Source organism: Gobio gobio (assembly GCF_949357685.1).
Source record: "Gobio gobio genome assembly, chromosome: 13".
Taxonomy (NCBI): domain Eukaryota; kingdom Metazoa; phylum Chordata; class Actinopteri; order Cypriniformes; family Gobionidae; genus Gobio; species Gobio gobio.
In genome coordinates this window covers 40,029,898-40,048,114 of record NC_137106.1, presented here as the reverse complement: position 1 = coordinate 40,048,114, position 18,217 = coordinate 40,029,898, and the positions used below count along the sequence as shown (strand labels likewise).

At 37.8% G+C, this 18,217-nt stretch overlaps 1 protein-coding gene across 2 annotated transcripts; it reads left to right on the top strand.

Moving 5' to 3' along the window:
• The first annotated feature begins 717 nt into the window (after positions 1 to 717).
• znf513b (zinc finger protein 513b) lies at positions 718 to 17,681 on the top strand. Of its 2 annotated transcripts, XR_013817707.1 has the most exons (5): positions 718 to 1,371; positions 3,552 to 3,680; positions 7,444 to 8,157; positions 14,299 to 15,660; positions 16,942 to 17,681. XR_013817707.1 is itself a non-coding variant. In XM_079832368.1 (4 exons), the coding sequence occupies exons 1-4, from the start codon at positions 1,332 to 1,334 to the stop codon at positions 15,060 to 15,062; spliced, it is 1,647 nt and encodes a 548-aa protein (XP_079688494.1). In that variant the 5' UTR covers positions 720 to 1,331; the 3' UTR covers positions 15,063 to 17,677. The 2 variants fall into 2 exon arrangements, 1 of the variants encoding a protein (XP_079688494.1); XM_079832368.1 differs by having other exon boundaries at positions 720 to 1,371; positions 14,299 to 17,677.
• The last annotated feature ends 536 nt before the right edge of the window (positions 17,682 to 18,217 follow it).

Sequence of the window (18,217 nt, the reverse complement as noted above, 5' to 3'; positions counted from 1 at the left end):
TGATTGGCAGGACCCAAGGTTTCCCAGCGGAACATTGCCCAAATTTGAGCAACAGAGGCTTGTCTGTTTGATCGGACAACACAGGCCAGCCTTTGCTCCCCACGTGCATCAATGAGCCTTGGCCGCCTATGATCCTGTCGCCGGTTCACCACTGTTTCTTCCTTGGACCACTTTTTATAGATACTGACCACTGCAGACCGGGAACACCCCACAAGAGCTGCAGTTTTGGAGATGCTCTGACCCAGTCGTCTAGCCATCACAATTTGACCCGTGTCAAACTTGCTCAAATTATTACGCTTGCCCATTTTTCCTGCTTCTAACACATCAACTTTGAGGACAAAATGTTCATTTGCTGCCTAATATATCCCACCCACTAACAGGTGCCGTGATGAAGAGATTATCAATGTTATCACTTCACCTGTCATAATGTTATGCCTGATCGTGTAAATAGGCCAATAAATGAGAGAGAGAGAGAGATAGTTTGATAAATAGATAGATAGATAGATAGATAGATAGATAGATAGATAGATAGATAGATAGATAGATAGATAGATAGATAGATAGATAGATAGATAGATAGATAGATAGATAGATAGATAGATAGATAGATAGATAGATAGATAGATAGATAGATAGATTAGAGTACTGTTGTACTCTTATCTTCCAGTAGGTGTCGCAGTTTCTCTGTTTCACACTGAACTCTTTCAATCACTTCCTGTGCTGCACATTCCCATCACAACAACTCCAGCAGCAATGAAACTTGCACACTTTCACTTCTTCAACTCATGGAGACACTTCACAGGGATAAAAATCAACATGGACGAATACTTGCTCATGGAAAGACGTTGAAATTCCTGCTGCTGGCTGTCCTATTGGTATAAACACTGGACTTTTATTGTATGTTCTCTTTTTGGGCAAGCTAATCATGCTAGTTAGCCTTCGACTGATATCAAGATAAACACAAATTACATTCAAAATATCTTCATCTTTTTCATCGATGTGGATTAAAACCAGGCTACAGACGTCAGCTTCGCGATGTGAGGGCCATGTAATCGTATATATAGCCATTTCTGCAGTCCTGTCTGTGTATTATGCATGTAGTTTAATTTTAGCTCACGCTAACATAAATAATAAGAGTTTCAGTTGTCTGGCTATTTGGATGATTTTTTGGGGGGATACACGTGATAAAACGTGTTTAATTCGGGGTTTATGACTGAATTGAGGAACTCTTTGTTCGGGAGAGGAAGAGAAAAATGAGGAAGAGGAAGATGGTGGTGATGAAGATCAGCTGAACAGGGAACTGCTGATTATTAACAGACACACTCAGAAAAATGCCCAGAAGAAAACAGTCCAACCCACAGCCTGTCAAATGTAAGTCTGAATTTCTATCTCACTTGATTTCATCCCAATTCACAGTTTGACTCTGTTTTCTGTTATTTCTTGGAATTAATGCCTGCTTTTCATTCATTTTACTGCTGAAATCAGTGATTGTGATTATTTAGAATCAATAATAATAATGTATGGTAAATTAGCCAGTGATAAACTTATGTTTGGCCTTTTTTAGACTAATTATATGGCCAATCTTGACTAGTCTACAACCAATTGGCTGTAATGGTTGGCATTCTCATAATGCAGTTATCATTACATTCTAGTTGTAATTTTCTAATTTTGACACATATTTAGTCTGAATAATGTAATGTCAGATCCGAATGTATTTATGAAACACTTTTGTAGTAGATATGTTTTGTTTTTGAGTCACAGTGTCCTTGGTTTCTATTTTACTCTGTCCTTTCATGGATTTTACTCTGGCTTGTATTTTTTCCACTGTATTTTTGCTCTTGTTAACTTGCTTTTTTTCAGCACCTTCTGTTGAAATAAGTGTTCATGTTCATTTCTTTCAAAATTAATATACACAAGTCTAACCTGGTCTTTCCTTTAGTTGTATCCATTGTGAAACCACAGCTCTTTTTAGTTCCTTGTGAGCTTTATAGGTTTTAAATGAGATACTTTGACTAAGTGAGCAGAATCTATTTCCAAAGCTCTTGTTTAATACTGAGTTACATCTTTAAGAATCAGCTAAGCTTGATTCTATCTCAGTGAAAACATATTGGCTTCCCTCTCTTGTCGTCATTCTTTCCTTACTCCATTTCCTATGGACAGACCCCTGTTCCTGCCGCAGGACTCAGGGTTGACCCATCTCTGACCCGATTCCCTCTGTTTTTCTAGTGTCTCTCCACTGTTCCTTCCTCCTTCATTCATTTCAATCATATTTTTTCCTCTATCCAGAGCTCATCTAGCTGTAGTGTTAAATCTTGTTATCATTGGCTGATCCCCATTTATATGACTGAAAATAATTTTCAGATAAACTGCATGTGAGATGTCCTCTAGATTCTAGAATTTTATATTTATAAACATACACTGCCGTTCAAAATATTTTTTATGTTTTTATAAGAAGTGTCTTATGCTCACCAAGGCTGCATTTATTTAATTAAAAATACAAAAAAAGTAATATTGTGACATATTATTAAAATGTAAAATTAACTATTTTCTATTTGAATATATGTATATGTATTATTTTATTAATATTATTATTATTTCTGTTATGGCAAAGCTGAATTTTCAGCATCACTACTCCAGTCTTCAGAGTGTCACATGATTCTGATATGATGATTTGCTGCTCAAGAAACATTTATGATTATTATCAATGTTGAAAACAGCTGTGTAAAACATTTTTTTCAGGATGTTTTGATGAATAGGACGTTTAAAAGAACAGCATGTATATTAAATGGAATCTTTTGTAACCTTATAAATGTCTATTCTGTCACATTTGATTAATTTAATGCATCCTTGCTGAATTGTTCTTTCCCAGAAAACCCAAACTTTTGAATGATAGTACAATGTTGCAAAAGCTTTTTATTTCAGATAAATACTGTTCTTTAAAACATTCTATTCATCAAAGAATCCAAAAAAAGAAATGTTTTTTTAACACAATAATAATAATAATCATAAATGATTCTGAAGGATCATGTGACTGGAGTAATGATGCTGAAAATTCAGCTTTGCATCACAGAAATAAATTACATTTTTAAAATATATTTAAATCGAAAACAGTTATTTTACATTTTAATTTTAATAATATTTCACAATATTGCTGTTTTTTGTATTTTTAATAAAATAAATACAGCCTTGGTGAGCATAAGAGATTTATTCTAAAAACACAAAAAATCTTCCAGATCAAAAACATTTGAACAGCAGTGTACTGTATATTGACCGTTTACATTTTACGCAATATTTACTCTGAAAGTCTGAAAAATCCAAATGTGTGCCATCCATTGACACGCTTGCTTGTAGATTTAGTGGACTATGACACAGGAGTCTTCTAAGTGGAGTGGACGTCATGGTTATTTTCCAAATACCAAGAATCTCAAAATGAATGATTTATTTTTCGTTTCATGTGTAAGACTGATGTGGTTTCAGATAGATTCCAGCATGGTAAAGACGTGTAACTGTATGTGTGGCACAGGCTGTGATGTTGTACTGTTTGTTTGCAGTGGGAGCTGAGGATGGTGCGGCGGTTGGCAATCAGGAAAACCTCGTCCTGGAGAGTGACTTCCTCCTCGGACAGGAGCTGGGCTTTGGAGAAAATGACTACAGGATTGTTGGTTTTGAGAGGGACTCAGGTCAGTGACGTAAATGAATTACTTAAATTCAGCTTCAATTATTTTGCTTAAAGGGGGGGGGGGGGTGGACACTCAGTTTCAGTCAGTCTCATGTCAATCTTGAGTACCTATAGAGTAGCATTGCATCCTGCATATCTCCGAAAAGTCTTTATTTTTATTATAATTATAAAAGGAAGATGCGCTGTTCCGAGTCTTTCCGAAAAAAGCCGTGCGGCTGGGGGCGTATCGTGTGGGCGGAGCTAAAGAATGTCGAGCGCGCGCCGCTGTTACTGTGTTGAGTGCGCCTGAAAGCTGCGTCATCCCTAAAAGCGGGGAAAAAACTTTATTCAACATAAAAAATGGCTTTTAATCAGATACAGCCATACATCTATGATCCGGAATCAGACCCAGAGGCTGAAGTTGAACAGGAGCAGCAGCAAAAAGAGCAGGACATCTCTATGTGGTATAAGTTACACTAACTATATAATATGCTTAGCGGCTTGTCATGATTTGTAGTAAGCGGACTGGTTTTGCGCGTCAGGCTAGTGTTTACATAGAAAGACATGGAATAGTAGCGCATTTGAATGAAGAAGCGCGCTTATTTAGTTCAACATATTTCCCCATTCTTTGTGTATTGTTGTTTGGAGTGCTTTTACAATACACAAACATACACATATAGTGGCCAGCTAAACAAATGTACACACTATACATCGCATGCTCCATTGATCAATACGTGGTCATGTTTGGGCTACTTGATGGGCATAGGCAAAAACAGACGGTAGAATTGTCCGTACGGCTCATACAAGGAAATTCCGCCCTGTTGACGTCAAGCGGACCCATGATCGAAAAAAACTTTCCGAAACTTATGACTAACAGGAAGTACTAATTTTGGCAAAGAAATACTCCCATCAAACGTCCACCTTAGCTTTTGAAACTGTGTCCATGTTTAGCATGGGAATCCAAGTCTTTAACAGTGCAAAAAGATCAGTATGCATGAAACAGCATTTCACCCCCCCCTTTAACTATTCCATAGTTCAACCCAAACATTTGCCAAATGAAAGGGTCATGAAACCCCCTGTTTCAGTAGCAGTCAGTTCTCACCACAGTTGGCGTGGTGAAATGGGCGTGGTTTAGCGGCGGAGAGGAGGGGGACGAGGGGAGACTGACAGCACATCAGCGGCTTCTGATTCAGACAATTTTATTTCGCTCTCATTATAAGCATCAAATCTTCCCACATATACTAGTGTACTTCTAGTTGACTTAAAGGGGTCATGGACTGCATTGATTTTTTTTACATCAAAAACTTTGAAATAAAAGGCATTTTTCCCACCCTGATTTTAGCCCTCTGATTGGAACACTCTGTTTGAAGGGACGTGTCTGCTGTGTCACAGTGTAAACACCCACTGCTGTGATTGGCTAACATTTTTGTATATGAAATAGCTAAGTATTACATGTTTAACTCTCTCAACTTTTAGCACGTTTTTACTATTACAGCTCTCAAGGTTAACTAATCATGAAGTGTTCAGTGTTTATTATAGCATTATATTTAGATCGTGGCATGAAGGGTTGCAGTGATGAACATTGTAGGCGATCACAGACATGTTGAGCGCATGAATTAATCTCAGTTTAAATAACAGATTATTTTCATCCTACTAAGAGAAACAATGTGAAGTTGACCGTCACTGGTTTGATTTAATGACACAGACACAGAACATCTGACTGTACATGAATCATTACATGTCAGAATCACTGGTCGCAGATCAGGCATTAGAATTAACACGGTTACTTACATGTTGTGGCATTACTGTTGAGTCATATCGTAAAAGTCTGTTTGCAAAGTCTGTGCTGAAATTGCGACTGATTTACCAATGAATCCACCGTGAAATGTACCAAATACAAATAAATAATGCTCAACTGAGACAGTCACATTGTTGAAAATAAATAAGTACATTCCTAGCATTAGATCCTTTGGAAGGTAATGTTATTTTTAGTCCAGTGATCTTGTCATCTCACTAACACGTCAGTGGGCAGGGCCAAAGTTGCAATGATGAATTAGGCGTTGCTCTTCTCCTGCAGAGGCTGACTTTCACCTGTCATAGATAGGCACATTCCACAACGAGTTGTTCTCTGGGCTTGTTACAATAAAAGCAGTTTTTGGACCAACAAGGAATTTTTTAGTTTTGAAACTTACAGGATAAGTATGATGACCCCTCATATGTCAAAAGTTCATGACCTGTTTAAAATGATTTTTTTTTGTTGTAAAATGTTTTGATGACTTATTTCACACAAACCCCCGGTTTCACAGACAGGCTAGTCCCAGAAAAAAATGCACGTTTGAGCTGTTTTCTTCAAATGTCAGTGCAATTTAGGGATGGGTGAAATCCATAAAATCCATATTGCGATATACATTGCAGCCTCTTGCGAGAACAATATATATCACGATATATAAATTATAATAGAACCATTTCAGAACAGGTTACATAGACCCTAAGGAAAGCCAAACTGATAAATGTATTTTTTTTTTTTTTTAAAGAAAGAAACGTAGTTTTGAGAACATTTATTGTGCAAAACTGTAATCATACAACATCATGTTGCAGATAAATAAAATTCAAGTACACTAGCTGCAGAGACTTTAACAAAGAAAAAGCAGAAATAAAAAAAATAAAAAAACGTCCTATACGCGCGCCTCCATATAATGGCAGTGAATGGCGACCAGGCTAAAACTTTACAAAAAAAAAACTCACGCAATGATGCAGGGAGACGCACGCCATATATGGAAAGTGTTCAGGAGATGTAATATAAGGTTTTGCAAGAAAGAAACCTTATAATTCAGTCAAAATACTGGGCTCTGCCATTACTTCCTGTGAGTGTGTGCAAGCCGTCAGCATTTTTTTTTTATTTCTGCTTGAATGTCCTTGGTTCTCAGATGCCACCACAGGAAAAACAGGTGTCTTTTTAGTTAAGGAACAGACACTATACCGACAATACTTTCAGGATTAGGCAAAGACAATTAATTTGTGTAATGCACAGATACTTAAAATAAAAACATATTTCAAACAAAGTTTCTTACCTGCAGCCTAATGTAACGTATTTGGTTTTAAACATTTTGTTCTCTTAATTAAATGAAAACTGGTGTCTTCTTAATAAAGGAACGGATACTGTGAATTAGGGAAATACTTCCAGTATTAGGCAATTATTTGAGGTGGTAGAACAGATTAGTCGTGTTACCCCTCTTAGCTGGAGCTGTTGCCCCACACACTCTACAGAGTATCGTTTGCAGCTGCTCGTCGGTCGGCTTAAATCCGAACCAATTCCAAATAATGGATGTTGCACTGGTCTTTTTCACCAGCTCTTCCATTTCGCTTTCAGCCAATGACGGATACGATGATGCGTTGCCGCCAGTTGCAGCTCGTGGCTCTAAATTTCACAGGTAGATTGCGTCATCAACATGCATTATCGTGAAAATCTCTATCGTAGGCCAATTTTGCATCGTTTATATTGCATATCGTTTCTATCACCCATTACTAGTTCCATTGTTTTGTCTCAAAAATGCACACCAGTAATGTTCTTTCCTAGGGCATATTTTAAAAAGCTACTTAAATGCCCTAATTGAACTACGGCCAAATCCTAGCTTAGTCTAAGCCTGATCTGTGAAACCGGCCTATAGGTTTTTTTAAAGCATGATATGTTCTGCCTCAACTTCCCATGTAAAGGAAATAGTTTTAAAGCAGAAAGAAAACTGCATAAGTACTGCATAACACAGCATCTTGTGATCTCCTGATAGACTCCGTCACTGCTGACATGGGAATGCCTGTGTACGGCTTCAGCGATGAGGACTGCTCCAGCTACAACCGTCTCGGCATTGAGAGCGACTTTGAGGACCCGCGAGACACGGAGAGCGAGCGGGAGGAGATGGGCCCCGACGCCACGTTCGCACAGTACCTCTCCTGCAGGCAATGCGGCCAGCTGCTAGGCGACCCCCTGAGCGGGACGCTGGATCTCGCCCTGTACTGCCTCCAGTGCGGGGCCGAGGGTGGAGATGCCGACCGGCAGGACAAACCGTTAGAAGAGGCCCACCCGGCCGACAGCATGCTAGGGAGGATAAACAGAGGCAGATCCACGTCCGATGGAAGCGCTTGTAAAACATACTCCTGCAAACTGTGCAGTTTCAGCTCACGTTACTCTAATCACTTGAAGCGGCACATGAAAACGCACAACGGTGACAAACCGTACCAGTGCCAGCACTGCTCTTATGCCTCCGCCCAGCTAGTGAACCTGCAGAGGCACGTACGCACACACACGGGCGAGAAGCCTTACAAATGCGAGTTCTGCACGTTCGCGTGTAACTCGCTGGGTAACCTGAAGAGACACCAGCGCATGCACACGCAGGAGAAAGACCTGAACTGCGGCGAGTGCGATTTTCGTGGGAACAACAGCCACTCCTTAAAGAAACACATGATGAGCCACAAGGAGGACAAATCTACAGCCTTAACAGAAGGTATTTGTTCCACTTTATAGTCGTTTTTTACTTCTTAATGAATGTTCCTGCTATTATTGTGAATGATTCATGAGTGCACGCTTGGGTTGCACACTTAATCAAAATAAAAATGAAATGATGATATAGCTTAGTGTGATTATCGAATCTGGCTTAGTGCAAAAAAAAAATATTTTTTATTATTGTGTTAATACAGTAAAATTTCACAATAGTGATATTTATTATGTTTTTTTTATTTATTTATTTTTATTTAGTAATAATGATGATTTTTCATAGCCATATTGATAATCACACACTTTTGTAAAATATTATATTATTTTTCTTAAATACTAAATTTTAATGATGTAATATACAACAATAATAATATATAATATATATATATATTTTTTTTTAATATTTAATTTAGTAATAATAATAAGTATTATTAGTATAGACATATTGATATACAATCACATACTTTTAAAGACAAATTGTGCAGCCATATAAACAAGCACAGCAAACCTGATGCTTTTTTTAAAAATATATATATATTTTTATGGCATAATGACGTTTTAAATGGATTTAGGAATGCTCATTGTTAGGCTATGTATTACAACACAAAAAAAAAAAATCTGATTTTTTTTCCGGGCAAGCTATTTTTTTTACTCTGACAAGTAAATGACACATGAACAGGCTTAATGTCGAGCCCTGAGAGAGAGATATATATATATAGTGTGTGTGTGTGTGTGTGTGTGTGTGTGTGTGTGTGTGTGTGTGTGTGTGTGTGTGTGTGTGTGTGTGTGTGTGTGTGTGTGTGTGTGTGTGTGTGTGTGTGTGTGTGTGTGTGTGTGTGTGTGTGTGTGTGTGTGTGTGTGTGTGTGTGTGTGTGTGTGTGTGTGTGTGAATCATCGTGTTCTGTTGATTATGCTGCTATTTGCGCATGTAAAAATCAAACATTCTGCGTTAGTTTAGGCAGGCCACATAGTCAAGCTCCACTATCAGCTTATTGGAAAAATTCCAACTCCGCCCATATCAGCTGATCCGATTCCTATGCACTCAATTGGCAACTCTCAAACAGGGAGAGTTTGGGGAGTTTTGTCTGTTTTGGGCCCCTTTAGAAGTTTTGACATGCTTTGACATTTGTGCTTTTTTTCAGTTGCTTCTAAACATATTAATGGCAAAAGTGTAATTACACTGTATTCAGCACAAACGGGGCTACCATAATATGAGAGCAACATGTACATTCAAATTTTGCAACCTTTTTTCCTGCTGGTGCGACTGAATTTGGTTGGAGGTCGCGCTGGTGCGACCACCGCGGTGCCCAACTGATAAGAGCTGCCATTTCTGTTACATATGAGAAACATCGGACGGCAAACGAAACGAAAGCGGAACAGAACCGCGCTACTCGTTTGAACTGTGCTGCGCAGACCGTTTATCAGCTCGGAGCAATAATAGACATCGCAGCGCGAGCTCATACATGGGCTGATCTCGATCACGCGACACGTTACTAAACAGCGCTGGGAGATCCAATGAGAACGCATTTGAATTCACCACAGTATTAAAGGGTAACTTCAGCGATTAGCATTAAGCTTTGTATCAGTAGAAACCCAGTAGTATATTCAAATTATGGTACTTTCCCCCCTCATATCCCCCTGAGACGAGAGAATTATGCATTTTATTTCTGGAAAAAATCCTCCGATGACGCAAATATTGTCATTTTGCGTCATCGGAGGATTTTTTGGCCAGAGGCTAAAGACTACAGCCACTAGATGGAGCTCTTCCGCATGTTATCAACCCGCCCATAGGGGAGAGATCTCACGCACAGAATGTTAGACACAGACGGCCGCACGGACAATCATAATAACGGAGCACGGTGCAGAGTAAAGTGAGTGTTTCAACTTTTCAATGAATTCCTGTGATAGTTTAGCTTCCATATGCGATTTGAAAACGTGCCAGACTGGCGCTTAACGTTACCTCAGCTCTTCGTGATGAATGAAATCTGACACTGCTGTGTCTGTGCCGTGACTTTCGTTCGGCTCACTCACACTTTATTGAAAAGACAGGTTCAGTTTTTAATTGTAGTGTTTATTCTCTAACTGAACGGGATGATTGTATTACTATGAAGATCAAAACGACGGTGTACGGTGTGGCCTCGTAGGGCAGCGAAGCAAGTGCATTCTGGGAGTTGTTGTCTTTCATCCACATGAGACAACAATACATTTTCTGTCTTTTCTCAGTCTAGAAGGCACCAAATTCAAAAATAATTTCACATTTCTACTGCATACATGACCCAGTTTAAATACAAAGCTTAATGCTAAATCACTGAAGTAACCCTTTAATAACATCGCTACTGCGAGACCTAGTAGGAAACGTTTGGTGCAGAATTCTCTGTTATAAATCACAGATATCAGAGCAAACAGAGCTGACGTGGAGACCAGGAGAAACATTTTGAAACATTCAGGGGTTTCAGTCCTCCAATCATAAACATTCACCATGGATTTAATGTAGTAACACCCCATGGTATTGTGGAAGAAATAGTCAAATGTTTTTTCTTTTTTTTATTACATTATTCGTCTCAGGGTTTGAGAGTGAAATTCAAGCACTTTTCAAGTGTTTCACACTTTTTCCAGCACTTCAGAGCTCTAAATATTATCCAATTTTAATATTATTTTTAGTGTGATGATTTGTAAAACTAAAATTTTAAAGGTGCTGGCCACTTAATGGCACTTATTTGACTTATAAGACATTTCCATTTCTTAATATATGGAAAAAACTAGGAAGTCACAAAAAAACTTTTCTTCAAATTGTGACTGGATTACACAGAAAACAAGTAAAGAGTGTTCCTTTTAGTTCAGTATGAAGTAGAAGAACAATAGTACATTTAATAAGAGTGGAATATTACAAGTTTCCTAGGTTTTTTCACATTACTGTTAATAAAAGTAAATTTTTTCTGCATAACAATTCAAGCTCAGCTCTTCACTGTTAAATTTCCAATAAACAAACATGTACTATTATTAGTAACTGCACTTATTAACAAAATGCAAAACAATAGTCATTTTATGATTAAATTAACCTTATGATGATCAATTTTCCTCCAGCGCCGCCATCTGTAGAACTTAGTAGCGCTGGTGCCATTGCTCTCAAATGTTAGTCTGGAGCCATGTTATCAAAGTATTTATTAGTAATACAGTGGAAATTAGTAGATTTGGTTAGCATGTTGATTTACGGTGTGCGCCCCTAAATTTTCTGGTTGTGCCCCTAAAATGTTCTGTTGTGGGCCACTGTGCTCCCAGTGAAAAAAGTAAGTCTGGAGCCCTGTATGTGTCCACAAGACTTTTGACTAATAAGTGTTGTTGCCTAGAGTTTTTGCTGCAAACTGATGTGAGAATCATTGTGCCTACTTATTCACACACAATATATTGATTTACATTTTGTAAGACACTTTTTCTTTACAAGGCCATATGTGAGGAGGCGTGAACGATTGTAAATAATGCTGGGTATCACACCTGAGAGGCAAAGGAACCCATAATGAGCTGCATAATGAATGAGCCTCAGGTATGTGACAGAGAGATAAGCAACAGGACAAAATAAATATATTTTTTTTATTGTAGTTTATTTAGTTTATATAGTTTACAAATGCCTATTATATTTTAAATTATCAAAAGATTTGACTTGAGAAAAAAAACTAATATTGTGACACTGAACAACTGACAACTCAGTATTCAGTAAATACAAATAACTGAATAATTGGTAATGATGAATGTTATAAGTAAAATATTTGGGATTTAAAACAACATAATGCAATGCAATTATGATTTCAAAGAGTGTAGGGTGAATCCAGGTTGATTGGGACACTTTTTTCCCAGTCATTTCAATGACACAAATTTTCTGAATCATTTGATTTTGTAAACTATCCGATACACAGAATACTCAGATATCATTTCGAGTTTTGGTTCATTAATGAGACATGCATGATCGCGCCAGCGCTAAGGCTATTGTCTGCTATATTTGCTTCTTATTAAATAAGAAGCAAATGTATTAAAAACATTGATTAAAATTAAGAAACAATTTATACAAAACAAAATTCACTTTAAAGAAAGGCTATCTTTCTACAAAACAAAACTTAATGAAGTGGTCAACATAATTTCTGACAAACTCCATGTCTTATTGTGTATCTAATGGTGTGTCCTTTATTACTAGTGCTGTACACTTTTCATAAATCAACATATATTAAATAAAAAAATAACATTAGGCTATAATAAACCTCAATATGAAACAAAATACTTTTTAATGGCTACTGAACACAAAACGTTTGACTGGTACTATATTTATAGCATCTGAGCAGACATTTGCGAATAAAAGATTTATTAATGTGGTACTAGGCTATTTTACAATAAACACTTCATAATCTGGCCATGAACGTCTGACATTTTATGTTGCAGCAGGATTCATATTTAAACTGTCTTTTTATGTTTAGAATTCACAGAAACTAACAGAATAAACTTACCTCACAGGAACCCGCACGATTTTCTTCTTAGGTACATTTTTCCAGAATCATTCCTCCTCACCGTGTCTCAAAAAGATGTAAATTGTTGATGTGTTTATTTGAGTTGATGTGGGCGTTGACTCTGCTGTCATGGGTCGCGTCAGTATTTGAATCTCAAAAGAACACGCGCTCTGTGGCCGTGGTGCATTAGCGGATAATGAAGAGGCTCGCCAAAGACTGACATCTCTCTCTTTTCAAACAGGTTACATAAACAGAGAATATTTGTTTTCGTTTGGATTTACATTATTTAAAACCTGACATTTCAACGTTTCTTTAGACGTATCTCTCCTGTTTGTGTGATATGTTTTCACTAAGTTACAGGCCAATTTCCGAAGAGAATCAGATTAGACGTCATTGAGAGAGAGGCTGCAGATCGAGCAAATTTTTTTTCCTTTATTTAGCAAAAAGCACAACATTTTGTTTTTATTGTGACTACAGAAACTTAACAGATTATAATGATTGTATAACACTTGCCTGAATGATAAAAATCAACAGAATTATTTGAGTCTCTTTGGCACTGATAATAAAAAATGCTAGTTGATCACGACGGCCGACTCGAGGGGGTTAAGCGCAGCTTCAGTTCAGTCTGCCAGCTTGGCTGCTTCACTGCACTCTGCTTTGCAACCCACCTCCACCCCAGATCCTCCTTAAACTGTGTTTAACTTAATCAATGTCATTCTGTTGTCATTGAGGCATGCTTTGTTCTCAATGGGGGATTTACGCTACCATCCCAGTTTTAAAAAATGGGAGGTTGTCCCCAGAAGCTGCTACTGTCTTGTCTTTTCATGGCGCTCATGTAAAGGATGGGGAATTTAGATATCGCCAAATGTAAATTTAGCAAAATATGCCAATAAAAAAGTTGACTAAAAGTTTGTCTATGGTGTTTTTGACCTAAGTGGACCTGACTGAACTAAATTTCCACTTGTCATTTTGAATGGGTCACTGACACTTTATCCATTCTAATTTAACATTTAATTTAACATAATCCTGGCGGTTAACAAGCTTCGGTTGTCGGTTCGAGAAAAAACTTGAAATGAACATCCCTATTGCAATTCCTATCACTTTCTTCTACTGACCTTTCATAATGAATGTATAGTGCTGGTGGTGTTCCAGGTAGCAGAGCAGATTGCCCACAATCCACTGCAAACTCATGTTCAGATCTGATTTGAAAAGCACTTTTCCTGACCCAGTCAATTCCTGATAAAAAGTATGACCCAAAAAAAAATGTCTTGTTAAATAGTAGTTTCACTCACAAATGTGTCACATTACAGAAGTGAAATGGGTTATGAATGCCATTTCTTGTTAACTTTAACTACTCGTGTAAAGTCTTTTATTTGACTTGAAGAAACATCTCTGCTAGTCTGATGGCTTTTGGGTGTTTTGAAGTGAACAAAGAAACACCTGTTCTCTTCAAAACTGCAGGTTTCTTGCTGGTGTATATTTCCACTTACTTTATGGTTGCTTTTGATACTTTGCACTTTGAGAGCTTCATGCTGCAAGCCAAAAAAGGAAGTGGAGTGTGAAGTAAAGGGAAGTAAAAACTGTTGGGTTCCTAAAACTGGGTTTGCTCAAAAGAGGGAAATGGCCGTTCAGCTTTTTTTTTTAACTTTGTCTTTCAGAGTCTGTGGTGTCTGACCTCACTCTTCACATCAGCAACGACTCCGACTTCCTCCAAAGCTATGACACCCTACGAACGGACCGCCATCCTCCCTCCCTGCTGCACACCGAGAGTTTGGCCAAAGAGTCAGACCCTCTGCCCGAGCTGCTATTTCCCTTCACGTGCCGCGTGTGCGGCGTGGTGCTGGAGGACGAGGAGGGCGCGACGGCGCAAATCTGCAGCAAATGCACATTAGACATGTTGTCCAAAAGCTCCCCCACCAGCCCGGAGAAAGGCGACAAGCTGTACTCATGCACGTCGTGTTCGTTCGTCACACAGTACCCCAACCATCTCGCCCGCCACATGAAGACTCACAGCGGCGAGAAGCCCTACAAGTGCCCGCAGTGCAATTACGCGTCCGCCCACTTTGACAACCTCAAGCGGCACCACCGCGTGCACACAGGCGAGAAGCCGTACAAGTGCCGGGTGTGCGACTACGCTTGCGGCAACTTGGCGAATCTCAAGCGGCACGAGCGCATCCACTCGGGCGCCAAGCCGTTCCAGTGCAGCGTATGCAGTTACAGCTGCAACCAGAGCATGAACCTGAAACGCCACATGCTGCGGCACACCGGCGAGAAACCCTTTAAGTGCCAGGAGTGCGGCTACACCACAGGCCACTGGGACAATTACAAACGCCACCAAAAGAAGCACGGCCACTCCGCTGAAGGGTGGCTCAAGATGCAGTTACCAGAGAAAGAGGAAGAGGATGAGGAAGGGGAAATGTAGTGGGCTTTCTCTATTGATGTCTAACTCCAGTTGCCTTATTTTTATCAGAGGAATCCATGCGTCGCGGCATGGCCGGTTTGCTGTTTTGTTGTTTTTTCACATGGAATTTGATTGTATTTTGTATTTTGTCCAACTGTTTACAGCAGCTGATCACAGAATCACAGGTTTGCTATTTAAGACAGTCATCTCAAACTCAGAGCACATTTATGCACCACTGGGTGAATTTCACAAAAACACCAAAATTAAATGGACACATAAGAAATCATATTTTGGTAACACTTTACATTAAGGTCTCATTTGTTAACATTAGTTAATGTATTAGGTAACATGAACTAACTATGAACAATATGTTTTTACACCATCTATTAATGTGTTGATTTTAGTTAATAAACAATACAATTGTTCATGTTAGTTCACAGTGCATTAAATAATGTTAACAGATAGACCTCTTTTGATTTTAATAATGTATTAGTACATTTTTAGATTAACTTTATCTAAGATTGAATTAGTGCTATATAAGTATTGTTTATCTTTACTAATGTAGTTAACAAATGAAACCTTATTGTAAAGTGTTTATTTTATAAGTTTTGGTTTATAAGTGTTATTTTGCATAAAGAAAATGAGGCTTGATTTTTAGGACCATTAAGATATTTTTGCATTTTGAATGTTATTTACATTTATTAATGTTTAATGTATTTTTGTAGTTACTGTATTGCAGTAAAAAAAAACTCATATTTAAAAATAATACATTAATTTGCACACATTTCATTGCAGAGCAACATGTACTACTATTATGTGCAATGTCTTTTTTTTTTTTTTTTTGCTGTCAATTTCAGTACAAAAAAAAGAAATCCTAAAACCAGACTTCCTTTTCTTTTATGCAAAATATAACTTCTTAAATTTTCTTTTCAATTTGGGACAAAATATATTCTTGATGCACTGTGAGATTCACTACAGAGCCCCTAAAAGGACATTGTGATGGAAATAAATATGAGATGGGAGGAAAAATGATATTTCAATGCTTTTGCGTTGTTGCAAATATTTTGTTCCACAGAGAAACTTTGCTTTCGCTCGGAAAACACAACGTTTCTTGAGGGATCGCAAAAGTTCTGCAAGAGAAAGCAAACATTGGAATATAATTTTTCCTCCCATCTAATTTTTTCTCCAATCACCATGTCCCTTTATGGGCTCCATAGATTCACACCTTTGCTGTTATGGATTCTGGCTTAATTGCTGAATGAAAGAACTGCAACAAAACCAATGAGTCGCCGTGTTCCAGGCCGATGCCGCAGCTCTAATTGTGTTTTACTCGGTTTCATGAGGGATTTGATGACACTGAAGAAGTCTGGCTGCTACTGTATGCTCACTTATGCACAATGACAGTGATGTTGCCTTGTCTTGGGGAGGTGCTGCACCTCCTTCCCTCATTTACTGTTCATGAATTTCCTGGTGCCACTGCAAAATGCTGCACTGATCGGGGGTTTCGTCCGCCTCCAGCACACTTGTTGTTTTCCAGGGCATTAGAGGGACACATATGAGTGAGTCTCACGAAAACAGTTCAGAAACGCTAGTGTCATATTGAACCCCAAAATCATAATCAAGGGAATGTTTTGCATGAAGAATACGAAGGTATTCGGGTTTTTTTCCCTTTTTTTTTTGCATTGTGACAGTACTGTCCCACTCTACAATGTTCATTGTAATGTTAAAAAAGTATATAAATTGTACAGTTATTGTATATATTGTGGTAGTATATGATGTTCTATCCTTTTATTTTTTGTTACTGTATTACAGTTAATTATTTTTATTGCATTACAGAATAAATGCTTAACCGTCTTGAAATTGTCACAATGCAAAAAACGTCATAATGGTCCTAAAATAGGCCTCATTTTCTTTGTGTGTGTGTTTGTGTGGAAAATGACTCAAGATATGTTTTCATGAGATTCACAATTATGTGTGTGTGTGTTTGACTTTAAAATATTTCCTTCAGTTTTATTTAGATTGAAGTGTGATGCCTACTGTGCGATTTTTCTCTTAAGAACAGTAATCATGGAAACCTGTAAAGGTTTATTTTCTCACGCATTTCCAGGGGAAAGATCCTGTTTTGCTTTTTTCTCTTAGTTGTGCAAACCAGTTCATGAGGAAGAAGGCGGGGACCACACATTAATAATCTCTTTATTAAAACACATGCCCTGATTTGCGAACAGATCACATTCAAAACATTTAACCATTTTGTACACAATCCCTTTGATACATATTTGATATGAATTGGTCCTCCCTTTTGTCCGATTTGTCTGTGTTACAGAACTGGCACAGTCACTGAAATACACAGCAAGAGTTCAGTGCAATCAGGGAATAAATGAAATAGATGCACAGCACTGAATCCAATGACATTTGGTTTGCCATATAGTGTAATATGATTATTTATGTACTGTATTTTTGTGGGTTTCATTAGCTTTCTGATTTTTGTACACAAATTGTTGAACTGAAGAACTGTCAAGTGGCCTTTGGTTTCATAATAAAGAAGTTTATAACCTTTTGTTAAAATAGCTGAGTTAAGACATTTGTAACAAAAAATGGAGCAAAATTGGAGTTCTGAAGAATAAATATTTAGTACAACACTTAATTACGGTGCACTAATTTGACTGGACAAGCAGAGTAACAATCATTCCACTAGTTTACATAGAATTTCAGCTTGTGAATTTGCTTCTTTTCTCAACAAAAGCAAAATAGGAAAAAAGCAAACAAAATTGCTGGTCATATTATGCTAGATACTAGGGCTGGTTATTGACGTACAGGTCACGATTCGATTCACAAGCTTGCGATTCCGATTCAATATTGATTAATTGGGTGCTATCAGATACAGTACATAATATTCTCAAGGAAGAATAATCTCTCAGTATGCTTTAAACAGGAAACACCGTTGGCACTGCTACCTTTACTATATTACTATAAAATTAAAGATGCTGTCCGTAACTTTTTTTGTGTTCAAGATTTACAAAAATTATATAATGAGAATGTACAACATGAATCCATTTTCCAAACTGTGTTTTTGTCTTACCCTGAATCATTATGGTACACTTATAATAAGTGTTTATATTGGGACTATTTCAGACCGGTCTGTTAGGAACCGCTGCGGAGGAGGACAGTGCCTGCGT